At 40.2% G+C, this 15,963-nt stretch overlaps 1 protein-coding gene across 1 annotated transcript in view; it reads right to left on the bottom strand.

The window, feature by feature from the left end:
* The window catches only part of LAMA4 (laminin subunit alpha 4), a 139,587-nt gene that overhangs the window by 1,293 nt on the left and 122,331 nt on the right, over positions 1-15,963 (bottom strand). Inside the window, exons 34-39 of the mRNA XM_063443504.1 lie at positions 14,876-15,074; positions 13,822-13,977; positions 10,892-11,051; positions 3,006-3,136; positions 1,114-1,207; positions 276-395 (exon numbers count right to left, since the gene is read on the bottom strand). Coding sequence (XP_063299574.1) covers positions 276-395; positions 1,114-1,207; positions 3,006-3,136; positions 10,892-11,051; positions 13,822-13,977; positions 14,876-15,074 — 860 coding nt within the window. The remainder of the gene's footprint in view (positions 1-275; positions 396-1,113; positions 1,208-3,005; positions 3,137-10,891; positions 11,052-13,821; positions 13,978-14,875; positions 15,075-15,963) is intronic.

Here is a 15,963-nt window from a genome sequence, read left to right as displayed (position 1 = left end):
TAACTAGTGTCAATCATAAAGCAGGAGGGCTAATATTCTTGCCCCATGTTGTTGTGAGGTGCAGACAAGATGTTGAAAAATGATGTAATACATCCATCCTCCCTCTGCCTTTAACTATGGAATTTGCTAAAGCCAAATGTGACCTCTGCTCTTTTCATCCCCACTCCTGGGCATAAGAAGGTCATTTTATATCTATGATTCATTTCAATGTTCAACATTATCTAAGCAGTGTAGGTAAATAAATAATAATTGTAATATTTTTTAGCATATCTTACCTGGGACACCTCCAACAAATACAGGTTCTTTAAGGTTGAAAAGCTTGCTGTCAACAGAACCCACAACGTGATTGATCTCAGAATCTACATCAAGTTGCACCACATTGGAATCTCTTATCACTACAACAAAAGTTCCAAAAAGTTAATCAGCTTGAGAAGGTAGATTATTGCATCAAAAGTTGTGCTCTAAATCCTAGTTAATACATTGTTGTGATTTTTTTTATTGCATATTCCTAGGATAATGTCATAGCCTACCTGTTACTTTGTGTAAACATTTCAGAAGGTTTGTGTAAGAGGGGTAATGATCACTAAAAAAAAGCAGTTTGGTGCTTCTAAACTGGTTCATGGATTGCAGGATAAAACTTACAAGGAAAGGTTAAAGGAACATAAACATGTATAGCTTGGAGGAAAGGCGAGACAGGGGGGATATGATAGAAACATTTAAATACATAAAGGGAATCAACACATTAAAGGAGGAGACTATATTTAAAAGAAGAAACACTACCACAACAAGAGGACATAAATTAGAGGGGCAAAGGTTTAACGATAATATCAGGAAGTATTACTTTACTGAGAGGGTAGTGGATGCATGGAATAGTCTTCCAGCTGACGTGGTAGAGGTTAACACAGTCAAGGAGTTTAAGCCTGCGAGAATCAGGCATACGGCCATCGTAACTATAAGATAAGGCCAGAGACTAATGAAAGTATTTAGAAAATTGGGCAGACTAGATGGGCCGAATTGTTCTTATCTGCTGTCACATTCTATGTTTCTATGGTGACTATCTTATGTGGACAACAATTGAACAGAACAATTCTGTTCAAGGTATTTCTTACACACCTGCAATTCTGTGCCACTGCCCGTCACACAGATTCTGTTTTGGTATGACATTTGTGGAGAACTCATTATTAGAATTTTTCACTTTCACAATTACCTATAAGCATATACAAGATATACAAAGTAAATTACAAATATATAATTACATATATATTTTTTTACTGTAGTTGACACAATGTATTAATTGATAGCGCACTGCAAGTAAGGTTTTTTCTTAACAAATAATATTCAAATGTATTTAGAACTGTACAAGGTAGTTATATTGTGGCAAAACTAGCCACCTATTTATATTTAAGACTGAGTTGGTTCGACAATTTGGGGTCCCTGAACAGACTAAAGGCATATTGTTCGTTGGTCGAACCAACTAACGAACAGTGAGACCACCCAGGGGAGCTGTGTGCCTCCAATTGATGGGGTTCACACTAAAAACCACAATATTCTAAGTGATCGCATGGGTGGCCGTCATTCGTATGACCGAACACGTGGCGGTGGCCATGTTACGTTCACGAACAGAGAGCAGTGTTTGGTCGTCGAGTGCATGGAACTAGAAGCGGACACTCGACGGCGCGAACACTGCTGAACTTCTATCAGTTCGTATATTCGTTCCCCTTACCCAATTAACTCAAAAGTACAGAGGAGGAATCTGGGAAATTTTACTTTGTCCCCTGTCCCCAACAAGGTCAACCAGTGGAAAACCCCTGGAATGTAATTAAAGAAACCCCTTGCATGGGGAATTGTATAAGAGCAAGCTGTGGCTCAATAAAAACCAGTTGACTCCCACAACTGTGTATCGTCCGGTTATTGGGGAATTGGGACAGTAATGCTGAACTACGCTTCTCCTGGATATTTTACCAGTCTACCAGCGGAGATATTGATGTGAATATTGCAGCTCCACTACATATATCACAAGTAACCACAAAACAATATATTTTTGATGTAAATACGTTTCTCTACTACATAAATAAAACATTACAATGAAGCCAAATATATGTTCTCATTGATATTGCACAATGCACTCTTACCCAGGCCCAAAAACAAAAGAGCCCCTCCGATTATTTAAATTGCTAGAAATTATGGTTTAATATGGTTTATATTAAACATTTAAACTCTTCTCCTGAATGTAGATAGAATAGATTGGAACATTATAGGCACAATAACCACTCCATCTCATTTAAGTGCTTATGGAGACTGGAGTCCCTGGTGCCTTACCATTTTTCAGTTTTAAATTGTTATTGAGCAGTATAACACTGAATGAGTGTTAATGCTTCTGTATTAGCCTAAGCAGCAAAGTGTGGCCGTTAGTGAATTGAGTGCTCTTAGCCTAACACTGACACCCATTGCTTGTATGAGTAGGTGAGGATAACATTCTGCATCAGCCATAACTCCAGTGTGGAGTGGAACCCCGGGGGGGCAAGTACTCTATTTCAGTGTCAGACCTTTCGAGAATGGTTTAACACTAAAGCCATCATAACCATTTCAATGAGATGATGTAGTCATGGTGCCAGGAGTGTCCTTTTAGGATTGTAATACTGCATGGTAAGTCAGAACCCAACCCATTTAAATGTATAATGCTTTATGTTAGACTATTCTCTTCATTAGCTAACATTAAGTATTTTGAAGGTTTACGGGTAGTTCTTAATTTTCGAGTCACTCAGAATAATGTTGAATGATAACTGCAAGTCAAGTGGAAAGCAATTATATAATAATATACTTCTATGAATTAAATGATGGACATACAGCAATAATTGCAATAACTACAGGAAAACAAAAGTATTAAAATAAATGCATTTATGCAAAACAATTGAACATTTACATATAAGGAACTATGAAAAAAGAAAAAAAAAAAATGGCAATAAAAGCACACATAGGCAATTAATAGGTTTTGTTTAGACTACCTGTCCTTCTTTGATGTGCATGTTCAGGTAGTCTTGATTTCCATTTTGAACGTGAATCAAAATCCCAGAGTTACTTCTGGGGCGGACTTCAAAGACCAACTCAAATTTTACTCCTGTATTGAATGGCTGATCTATAAAGCATGATGTAAACAATTGCTGGTCAGGTGGCCCATAGACTACTTCATAACTGCTAAGCATCTACACGTTACATATTTTAAAAATCTGTGAACAAAACGTGCTTCAAATATATTTTTACATGAAATCCTTTGTACGTGAAATCCTTTGTAGATATAGTGATATTTTGTGTTCATGGTGCTTTGAGTCTGTCTGTTAAGCATTTGAGTATGACACGGAGATATTTTATATTGCTGCTGGAGGTATAACTCCCCCTCCATCAACATAATGTGTACGTCATTAGCCAGCCCAGAACAAAAGTTCTAGGTTGGCTAATGTAAATTCTGGGAATATTTCTATGCACAGAAGTTCATTCATTGAGAGTGATCAGTTCAAGCTTTCTACCAATGAATGAGCTCTGCAGAAGTCATATGATGATCAATTGCCTTAATTTGAGGCTGGACACACAGCAAGACCCAGGTAAGTGGCAAATGACAGCTAAACAGATTGCCCCCTCACCAAGGAACTGTGATTGTGATGCTTGGAGTAAACATTTAAATAAAAGAGCAAAGCTTGACATATGTTACTGAAATTCTTCCATTTACAGTTATGGGCCAGAAGACATTAAATCACATTTGCACTGATAATAAAAATGTAGCCCAGCACATGCAGTCTATCGATGCCATCCAAGTTGGAGAGAAATTATAATGATAATATGAAAGTGTACATTTTGATAACGTGGAAGCCTTATAATTTCTTCAGCTCCAATTCCCAAAGCCATATTTTTACAAAACTCAATATGTGTGATTTTACAATTTTTGTTCCTTTATGCAATGTTTATCATACCCTGTATATCTGATATTTACTTGCTTTGTTTTAAAACAAAATGTTGCTGAGGAGGGTCTTCTTTTGTCGAACCACTTCTAAATGGTATAGTGGTTATGTGGCTTACATGGTTCCTTTAAGTCATACATTCCTGCTATTCATTGAATAGAAACAAAGGCAATAACCATCATGTTTTCACAAACACCACACATACACAATACAGGCATGAAATTAATACCATCAACTTTCCTGTTTTTTCACATAAGCCTCTAGGATTCCTAGCAGTGAATCAAGGTACGGTACTTAATGAAAGGTGAAACACTCAGAGCGTCTGATCCGCTAATACATTTATAACTAAGTCTCAGCTTACAGTGTGTCCAGATTTATCCCGCTTAAAACGCATGTAGAGAATGTGCCCATGTCACTGAGATTAGTTCTTTCTGTTTTAGGACTTAGACAAAACTGAGGATAATTGCAGCTTTATTGAACAATTAGAGTTTCAGGGAGGACTTATCCCTGTACTTACGGACTATGTTTCCTCCTGGCTGTAGTTTATATGACATTAGTTCAGGATAAAGACTTCAGGGTTACATGCACTAAACAACTGAATCGTGGCAATACTCTGATTATCAGCCTTTTAAATTCAATTCAATAAGTTGGCAATTTTGGAGAATTGCATTTTTCCCAGCTCTAACATAGTTTTTCACTTAGCTTTTTTTTTTGTGAACAACCAACTTTGTGGTGAATTGTTTATATCTTACTCATCTTCGATTATAAAATTATATATACAGAAAATAGATTTTATCATATTGATCTGCAGTTATGCTCACAATTAATTGAGCATTAAAGCTTCATGTAAAGAATATTACAAGCTGTGCACTATAACGCAAATATGTCTGCTTAGGTTATGAAATGACCACTCAAGAACAGATTGTCAGGATCGGGACAGGGATCCAACACGCAGAGTACAAAGAGTGGAAAGGTACGTATACCGGGCCTTAGAATGGCCGGACTAACGTACCGAGAGTAATAGAGAATAGTCAGAGACAAGCCAAGGTCGAGGGAACGGGAAGACAGATAAGCGAGAGACAAGCCGGGTCAAGGGATAACAGAGAAGCAGGGTAGTACAACAAGCCGAGTCAAAAACCAAAAGGAGCAAACTAGAATACCAGAGCACTGAGTGACTAGACAAGCTAGAACCACGACAGGGCAATGAGCAGAAGAGAGAAGTAAGCTTAAATACCCTGGCTCTGGATGGTAAGCACGCCTCTGACAAGTACCGATTGGATATCGGACACTTGAGTGACAGGTCGCTCGTAATAGCGTCATGACGTCACGTATTGAGCGTCCTGCTAGAAAAGGACGTGGATTCCTCGCGGCCGGTGTTTAAGTGACTGGATGGACCGCGAGGAACGAAGGAAACAGCTCGCCTGGACGGACAAACCACCAAGTCTCTACCTCCCTTAGAGGTAGAGACCTCAGGTACCCTGACAGTACCCCCCCTCTCAGATACGCCCACCGGGCGGAAGGAACCGGGGCGAGATGGGAAGCGGAGGTGAAATGCTCTGCGAAGGCGAGAAGCATGAACATCCTCCTGAGGTACCCAACTCCTCTCCTCAGGACCATATCCCCTCCAGTTGACCAGATATTGCAATTTTCCCCTTGAGATTCTGGAATCAATGATGGAGCTGACCTCGTACTCCTCCCGACCCTCCACCTGAACAGGGCGAGGCGAGGAGACCTTAGAGGAGAATTTGTTGCAAATAAGGGGTTTCAACAAGGATACATGAAAAGAGTTAGGAATGCGTAAGGCAGGTGGCAGAGCAAGGCGATACGCAACCGGATTGATGCGAGTGAGAACCCTGTAAGGACCTATGTAGCGAGGAGCAAATTTCATAGATGGGACTTTTAGGCGAATATTCTTAGTACTCAACCATACCCTATCCCCAGGAACAAAAACAGGAGCCGCTCTTCTATGTTTGTCAGCGTGTTTCTTGAACAACGAAGAACTATGTAACAGAATTTATCGAGTCTGATCCCATAATTTCTTCAGGTTGGCGACATGATCATCAACCGACGGTATCCCCTGAGAAGAGGAAACCGAAGGAAAAATCGAAGGATGAAAGCCATAGTTCATGAAGAAAGGGCTAGAGCGAGTTGAATCACAAACAAGGTTATTGTGTGCGAACTCCGCCCAAGGAATCAGACCGACCCAATCGTCCTGGTGTTCGGAAACAAAGCAACGTAGATACTGTTCAATCTTTTGATTGGTACGTTCAGCAGCTCCGTTAGACTGAGGGTGATAGGCAGAGGAGAAGTTCAATTTGATGCCCATTTGAGAACAAAAGGATCTCCAGAAACGTGAGACAAATTGAGAACCTCTATCAGAAACAATCTCCGAAGGAATCCCATGTAGGCGAAAAACCTCTCTCGCAAAAATCTCCGCCAATTCAGGGGAAGTCGGAAGTTTGGGTAATGGCACGAAATGAGCCATCTTAGTAAATCTATCCACCACCGTGAGAATAACAGTCTGTCTCTTGGAAGCAGGTAAATCAACGATAAAGTCTATGGACAGACAGGACCAAGGTTTCTCAGGAATGTCCAAGGGGTGTAACAGGCCACATGGAGATGCATGAGGTAGTTTAGTCTTGGCACAAGTCTCACAAGCTGCGACGAACTCCTCAATATCTTTTCGAAGTGAAGACCACCAGAAATCCTTGGATATCAGAGAGTATGTCTTGCGAATACCAGGATGACCAGCTATTTTACTTTCGTGAAAACATTGTAAGAGCTCCAGTTGAAGTTCAGGAGGAACAAAGTTTCTTCCCTCAGGAGTGTCTCCGGGAGCTAGATGTTGTGACTTCAGGATCTGGTCAAGTAGCGGAGAATGAATTTTAAGACTGGTATTAGCAATAATATTGCATTTGGGTACAATGGAGGACAAAAGTGGTTCAACTGAAACAGAAGGCTCGAATTGGCGAGATAGCGCATCGGCTTTAGAATTCTTTGAGCCAGGTCTGTAAGTCAGAACGTAATTGAAATGGGTAAGAAACAACGACCAACGAGCCTGCCTGGACGACAAACGCTTGGCCTCTCCGATATAAGACAAGTTTTTGTGGTCTGTTAGAATGGTAACGGGATGTAAAGTACCTTCCAATAAATGTCTCCACTCTTTCAAAGCCTTGATAACCGCTAGTAATTCTCTGTCACCAATGTCATATCTGCTTTCAGTACCGGACAATTTTTTAGAGAAAAATCCACATGGATGTAATGGTTTATCAACACCCAACCTTTGAGATAAGACAGCACCTAAACCAGTCTCAGATGCGTCTACCTCAAGTAGAAAAGGCAGGGAAGTGTCGGGGTGAACTAAAATTGGAGCGGAAGCGAAAAGCTCCTTGAGAGTTTTGAACGCAAGAAGAGCTTCAGTAGTCCAATTCTTAGTATCAGCCCCCTGTTTGGTCATATTAGTGATAGGTGCGATAATTGAAGAATAGCCCTTAATAAAGCGCCTATAATAATTGGAAAAACCAATAAATCTCTGTACGGCTTTAAGACCTTTGGGTAAAGGCCACTCTAGAATGGACTGGAGTTTATCCGGATCCATCTTAAATCCTTCCCCAGAGATCACATAGCCGAGAAAGGTTACCTGGGTTTGATCAAAGCTACATTTCTCCAACTTGCAGTACAAGCCATGCTGGAGAAGCTTGTGCAAAACCCTCCTGACTTGCTTGTGATGAGTCTCAATCTCACTAGAATGTATAAGTATATCATCTAGGTATACAATGACGCAATCTTGCTGAAATTCCCTAAGGACCTCATTTATCAGATCCTGGAAAACAGCTGGAGCATTGCATAACCCAAAAGGCATAACTGTATATTCATAGTGGCCATAGCGAGTATTGAAAGCCGTCATCCACTCATGTCCCTGCTGGATTCTCACCAAGTTATATGCCCCTCTGAGGTCTAACTTGGTGAAAATCGTAGAGCCCTTCAAACGATCGAAGAGTTCGGTGATCAAGGGAATCGGGTAGGCATTTTTAATGGTTATCTTATTTAGGCCTCGATAATCAATGCAAGGTCTCAAAGAACCATCCTTCTTTTGAACAAAAAAAAATCCAGCCCCGGCAGGGGAGGAGGACCTCCTAATGAATCCCTTGTCTAAATTTTCGTGAATATACTCCTCTAGAACTGAGTTCTCTTTCGTGGATAATGGGTACACATGACCTCTGGGGGGCATGGTACCAGGGAGTAGGTTAATTTTGCAATCAAAGGACCTGTGTGGGGGTAAGGTGTCGGCTTTCTTTTTGTCAAATACTGCCTTTAAATCTAGATACTGAGGCGGAATTTGTGTCTCTGTAGGATTGTCAGAGTTAGCCGATGTGTTGGTTAATCCGAGAGGTGAGACCTTCCGCAAGCATTTTCCTTGACAATTCTGTCCCCACGAAACTATCTCCCCTGACTCCCAATTAATAATAGGGTTATGTCTCCTCAACCAGGAGTACCCCAGGACTACGGGAATAGACGGAGAAGAAATGAGCAGTAAGGATATGTCCTCTCTATGTAGGATGCCAACAGTTAAGTTAATCGGTATGGTCTCATGGAAAATAACAGGCTCAAGTAACGGTCTACCATCAATGGCCTCAACAGCCAGTGGTGTCTCTTTTAACTGGGATGGAATAGCATGCTTGGCAGCAAAACCCTGATCTATAAAGCTCTCCGCAGCTCCAGAATCGATTAGTGCCATAGTCTTAACTACTCCCTTCTCCCACTTTAAAGAAACGGGTAACAGAAGCCTGAGTTCTTTGTAGTTGTGAATAGAGGACAAAGTAGAAACACCCAAGGCCTGTCCTCTAGAGAAACTTAGGTGCGAGCGTTTCCCGAACGATTGGGACAATTTAGGCGTAAATGACCTCTGACTCCACAATACATACATAAACCCTCCCTTCTCCTGTACTGTCTCTCCCTTTCTGTGAGATGAGTACTGCCTATCTGCATAGGTTCAGGAATACGTAAGTCCTCGAACTCAGAATTTTGAAAGGTAGGCGCTAATTTAAAGGAGGGTCTACGGGTCCTATCGCGAGTGTTCTGCCTCTCTCTTAAGCGTTCATCAATACGAGATATAAAAGAAATTAAATCCTCCAAATTCTCAGGGAGTTCTCTAGTAGCGACCTCGTCAAGAATTATATCTGATAACCCATTCAGAAACACATCTATATAAGCCTGTTCGTTCCACTTAACTTCTGCCGCCAAGGATCTGAACTCTAGTGCATAATCCACAAGTGTTCGATTGTCCTGTCTAAGGCGCAACAGTAATCTAGCTGCATTGACCTTTCTACCAGGAGGGTCAAAAGTTCTTCTAAACGCAGCTACAAAGGCATTATAATTATAGACTAGTGGATTATCATTCTCCCATAAAGGATTGGCCCATCTCAGAGCTTTCTCAATGAGTAAAGTAATAATAAATCCAACCTTCGCTCTATCTGTAGGATAAGAGCGTGGTTGTAATTCGAAATGGATGCTAATCTGGTTCAGAAAGCCACGACACTTCTCCGGTGACCCGCCATAACGTACTGGTGGGGTAATACGGGAAGAAGCACCTACAGTGGCTACCTCTAGACCTGAGATTGCAGGAGAAATAGAAGGAGTACGTGTCTCCTCAGGTGGATTATTAGCACGAGACAATAGTGCCTGTAGTGCCAAAGCCATCTGATCCATTCTATGCTCCATGGCGTCAAACTTGGGATCCGAAGAGCCAAGCTGACTGTTAGTACCTGCAGGATCCATTGGCCCTGTCGTAATGTCAGGATCGGGACAGGGATCCAACACGCAGAGTACAAAGAGTGGAAAGGTACGTATACCGGGCCTTAGAATGGCCGGACTAACGTACCGAGAGTAATAGAGAATAGTCAGAGACAAGCCAAGGTCGAGGGAACGGGAAGACAGATAAGCGAGAGACAAGCCGGGTCAAGGGATAACAGAGAAGCAGGGTAGTACAACAAGCCGAGTCAAAAACCAAAAGGAGCAAACTAGAATACCAGAGCACTGAGTGACTAGACAAGCTAGAACCACGACAGGGCAATGAGCAGAAGAGAGAAGTAAGCTTAAATACCCTGGCTCTGGATGGTAAGCACGCCTCTGACAAGTACCGATTGGATATCGGACACTTGAGTGACAGGTCGCTCGTAATAGCGTCATGACGTCACGTATTGAGCGTCCTGCTAGAAAAGGACGTGGATTCCTCGCGGCCGGTGTTTAAGTGACTGGATGGACCGCGAGGAACGAAGGAAACAGCTCGCCTGGACGGACAAACCACCAAGTCTCTACCTCCCTTAGAGGTAGAGACCTCAGGTACCCTGACACAGATATAGAGTTATCTCAATCACTAGGCAGTACTTTGACCAAGGAACAATATAAACCAATAACCGAAAAAGAAAGGGGCCCTTTTATTTAATCTTGTCCATGATGTGCCCTTATAGAACTAATTTAATGTTATGAAATACCTTTCTTTTGTAGCAAGATTGTCAGCTGACTATTGCCTCTATGTGATGTATGCGATAAACTGGTGGGCACACCTAAGAAACCACCTGGGATGCTTGGTTTAATGACAGATGTTGGATAAGAAAGCTCAAAACAAATAGATCAGATACAATTGGACATAATAATTACAACAATAAAAAACTGACTTGGGAAATTAGATCTTAAAGAAACAAAACATATGAATGAAAAATTCTCAATGATTTACATCATTAGCTTTGCCATTGATAAGTATATTATAATGTTTGGGTCAGGAATTAATTTTACTCTGGCTTTTCTGCTTTGTTTGGACGTAAAGGAATTGTGTGGCAAAACAGATCAGAGTTTTGTTCTATTGCTTCATATGTTTCTGTGAAACATGGGGTTACTGAAGGAGTATCTCACAATGTTTTATTCTTAAGCTAATTTACCGAGAATCACGTATCCTCCTTCTGATGAAAAGTAGGTTCCAGATTCCATGGAGCCTTCGAAACAAGGGATCACACCGAATGTCTGGGACTGGGAGGTTACAGAGTGCCCATTTATATGCAAGTTGCTGAGACAGCCACTGAAACTGTACACTGAGTTGACCTAAGGAAATAACATCATCTTGATAAAATAAGTTTGCCTGATGAAAAAGCACATTTTTAAGCCTCCCATAGCCGCATGAAATGTAGAATCTAAACAGTGAACTATAATAAACAGAGCAAATTTAATTAATGAGTAATGTTAACACATCGTTTGTAAGATACACCAACCCAATTCCTCTTTTCCACACTAGTAATTTAATTTTACTGTATGTATATAGTGGCTAGTCTTAACTTTTTGATACACAACTCATCTAGAAAATGCACAAGATCTATCTGCACATTCAGAAATGTATATTGTACTAAATGACTAAAAGTGTGCTCTGGACTTAAGAATAGAGCTGAGGATCTTAGAAGCAAAGCGGATCTGTCTAATATGTTTCTTAAATTAAAATTATAGTACTATAATGTAATGCTGATATTTACAATATATTAAAACGTTTCTGTTAACTGTCTTGTATAAATTAGTGTAGTGAAAGAAAATGACAAAATTGCTGCTTGTTTTTGCTTTATCTGCTAATGTACTGTGTTTTGTTAATGCATCAGTAATTTGTAATTAATACAGACATTGTGGCAAAGTGTATCTATCACGGATTTTAAGTGATAACGGGGAAAATCAATCTATAAATTGTGCTAGCAAAAAACGGCAGAACATTTATAAATATTTCCGTATATTTAAAAATTTGTACCTTTTCCCCAACTAACAATAAGTTCTTCGATAGTTAATACATTGCTAAACACAAATATGCACTCCAGTCAAGCCATAAGACTTGCTTTTCCCACAGAAATCTCACTTAAACAGTGCTCTCACTACTGCAAGGGATTCTGGGTAGGCATATGCAAATGAGCTCAACAAAGAACCACATTTTTGCCTCATAATTCAACTTTATACATGGATTCCTTGGAGTATGTGTCTGCTGTAAACAACAGCTTTAAAACACAACTCAGGAAGAGGAGCAAAGCCAGTGAATCACTCATGGACAGCTGTTTTGTAGTTAATGCAACTCATCAGCATGATGTTGGCTAATGGCTTGCTATGGAGGCTTGGCCTTACTTGTAAAGTACATACCAAAAGAGTTGTGGTGGGGAAAAAAGTGTGGATGAAAACCCCTTCCACCTGAAGTAAGTGGATAGTTAATACATTGCTAAACACAAATACACACACCAGTCAAGCCATAAGACTTGCTTTTCCCACATTATGAGGCAAAAATGTGGTTCTTTGTTGAGCTCATTTGCATATGCCTACCCAGAATCCCTTGCAGTAGTGTATTGTGCCCGCTCCCCGTTCAGAAGTGCTTCCACGGAGGGAATTAATTTACCTCCTGAAAGGGGACCACCCTGATACCTCATTTAGAATGTTAGGTTACAACGTTCACACCTTGCAACATAGGTGTCAAAACGCAAACCGCAAAGGGAAACAATTAATGAGTGGTCCACTGCTTGGCCGCCATTCGTACAGACGAACACCAGCCAGGGGGAGCATTCGTGGATTGTTTCCAGACTCATTTGTCTCCCGAACGAGGACTTCCCTGGTGCCCCATTGGAACGTTCACACTCGCAACATAAGTGTGAAACCACAAGGGAAGTAATTAATGAGTGCTCCCCTGGGTGGTCGCCATTTCGTATAGATGAATGCCGTCTTGGGGGAGCATTCATATTCCAAAAGGAGACGCTTCCTTTGCAGGGTTTCACACAGGGACCTCACAAGTGGAGCCAGGTCAAAGAGGGTACCGTTGTGAAGGTCCCTGGGATTGGTGTTGGCACTTCTGGGGCACTGGCAAGTTTGGCGGGCTTGTCGGTGCCTGCAGGGACAAAGAGACCAGCTCTTTTCCCGCAGGCAGGCTTTATTGTATCTGGGAGACAAGGGGATGGTCCCTTTTCCCCGCGCCTGGACTCCCAGGCACAGAGGCTCCTGGGAAGAAGGCCCCATGGAGGCTAGAGTGGGAAACCCTGTGTTTTCAGTGGCAGGCTTTGGGGACACAGGGAACCCTGTCCCATCCCGTGCTAGGGTCCCAGGGAGGGAGGGGGAGGATATTGGGATGTGACCTTGTATGTCTGTGTGGGAAACCCCTTCCACAGGGTTATGCATACAAGGCGTGTGTGGCCAATAAAGCATTGTTGTACCTCCAGGACTGTGTGTCGTCCAGTTACTGGGGGGAATGGGTCTCTTTATATCCTAAATGGTTCCTGACTGGCTGTTACGGTTACCCTGGGTCCACTACACACATCAGCTATGTTGGTATTGAGTGCCAAAAGACAGCATAAGAAGCCAAAGAAGTGCATTTTTTAATTTGTAGAATACGCATCTAGCTCTGCGGGACTATATTTGTAGTCTTTATTAATGCCAATGGTATAATATTAAACTTCCTAGAAGGTCAAGAAAAATAAATAATTATATATTTTCTTCTATGCCTGTGCTAGTAATTTGGCAGTTCTATGAATAGATTAAATGATATGCTTTTTAATGTGATACCAAATCGTTTTTGTTTCTTGGAGAGGTGCTGTTTATTTTCAATGTGCAGCTACTCATTTCTAGCGGAGAAACTGATATACATCTATTTGCTAGTGCAGCTAGTATTGTCATATTATTGCATTCCTATATACTATCTAGCTTCTGCTAGTATCTAAATAAGACAATGTATCTCTCTAATAGTCAGAGCTTTCATTTTTTTCTAAGGATAATTTGCCTTCTTTTGAAATGTTCTGTAAAATATCCACCATAAGCACACCACAAATTTATCTAATAGATAAAGTGCAACATACAAGCTCATTACCTGCACATTCTTTACAGCTTTTCCAGGTGCAACTCCTCCTACATAAAGAGGAGCGACCACTGTCCAATTTGCAGTTGCTATAGAAAGACTGTTTTCTAAGACTCGAAGCCCGTTGATTATTAATCTTCCTTTATTTCTTTCACGGATGCAGATCACCTTTGAAAGGTCACACAAAATACATTTTAATATTTATTTATCAGAATACAAGACATAGCAATATAGTCTATTTAATTAGTTTGGGAGATTTTTATACCGTATTTCAATTTAAAATAAAAATGATGTAACTTGTAAGTGAGATAAACATATTATTTTGAAAACATCAAATGAAGCATGAGTAAAAAATATAGAATCTGGAACAAATTTAGTATAACCCCTAATGTTACATGTGTGTCAAACAGTATTTATGCGTTTCGATTCGCACAGTTATATTCTATACATCAAGGATGGTTGAAATGTAGCTCACATATGTTCTAGAATCTAGAACATCAATTCCTATGTAGCCTGTTCAACATCAAGGGAGCTGCAGTTGCATCTGGAAATCTAATTTTGTCACCCTAATATAGACATTTATACCTCAAATGGTTTGGGAGGAGGGGGATTTTCTTTCCAGTCTCACCTAATCAGCATCGTAGGTGTCATCCAAGCCGTATTAAACAGTATATTTGCTCAAAAGACTAAATGTTTTGTAATAAAATGTATTAATTTAGATATTCAATATATCATTATCTGATTTCAGATATATAATAATACTGGGTGCTACAATTCTTCTTTACTCTTGTTGCTCTTAGTTGTCATTACCATGTTTACAGCCCTAAGCTTATGGAAGCCCTGAAAATGATTCTTCTTCTAATTGGTTGAGAATCTCAGTACAGTTGTAAACATTGTAAGTCAAATTGTACTGATATTTACAGCCTCGGTGGGCCACTAAATTGCCACAGTCATAGTTGTACCAATGTTTTCAGCCATAGTGGGTTATTCAAGCACTAGTCGGAAGTCCATCACTTTAAGTATCACAGTCATAGATGACCTACTTTTAATCATGTTTGTAACTTACATCATGCCACATGCCGTTATTGTATCTCTCCTGGCTGGAGATTTTTAGCTTCTGTTGTCCTATGTTGACCATAAAGACAAGTTGGCCGTTGGCAAGGAAAAGAGTCATAAAATTGTTTTCATCTATATCAGAGACATAGAAGATCATTCCATCAGATGAATATGTTTTCAGACTAATAGAAACTTGAGATCTGTCAGACCTGAAAAACATGCATTTATATATATATGAGTAGCGTGCATAAACTTTACAATGATAATGCGACCAAAATATAAGTATTCCTACAATTATACTGTATAATTGGCTATAGAGTGATAATGGAACACCAAGACTTGCAACAAATTGCATGTTACCTTTTTTGGTTGCTTATAAACATTTTAAAATGCAATAACGAGGTTATTGTATTTATTTAACAATATCCTCGTCCACAAAAAAAAACCTGCATAAGTGATGTTTGCTTTCCTGACTTAATTCCCATGTTCAGTTTAGCACATACATATACGTTCAGGGTGTAGTTTACTATCCTCCTTTTACAACACTTTGGGATTTAATGAAAGAATTACTCCCGACCGTTCTGCACGTCTGATCTGCAACTACAGGAAACGTTTGGTTGAAGTTATTGCTGCCAAAGGAGGTTCAACCAGTTATTAAATCTAAGGGTTCACATACTTTTTCCACCTGCACTGTGAATGTTTACATGGTGTGTTCAATAAAAACATGGCAACATTTCATTCTTTGTGTGTTATTAGTTTAAGCAGACTGTGATTGTCTATTGTTGTGACTTAGATGATGATCAGATCACATTTTATTTGTGCAGAAATCCATATCATTCCAAAGGGTTCACATACTTTTTCTTTCAACTGTGTATATATAATACACAAGATCCAGCACACCTACCTATCCACTAAACAGCAACTTCAATGTTGACAGATTTTATTAGTTTTTTTTTTAAAAAACACCTTATCTAGGCAAACATAATAGGGGTTTAGTTACATTATATGATCTTCATATATCTTCAAATTGGACCTCTAACTTTATAAACAAAATTGTATTATCCCCTTATAGTCAGTGTACATTGCTGCCTCTAACTG

Source organism: Pelobates fuscus, chromosome 2 (assembly GCF_036172605.1).
Source record: "Pelobates fuscus isolate aPelFus1 chromosome 2, aPelFus1.pri, whole genome shotgun sequence".
NCBI classification, from domain to species: Eukaryota; Metazoa; Chordata; class Amphibia; order Anura; family Pelobatidae; genus Pelobates; species Pelobates fuscus.
The sequence above is the reverse complement of the archived record's forward strand: the minus strand, read 5'-3'. Positions and strand labels throughout refer to the sequence as shown.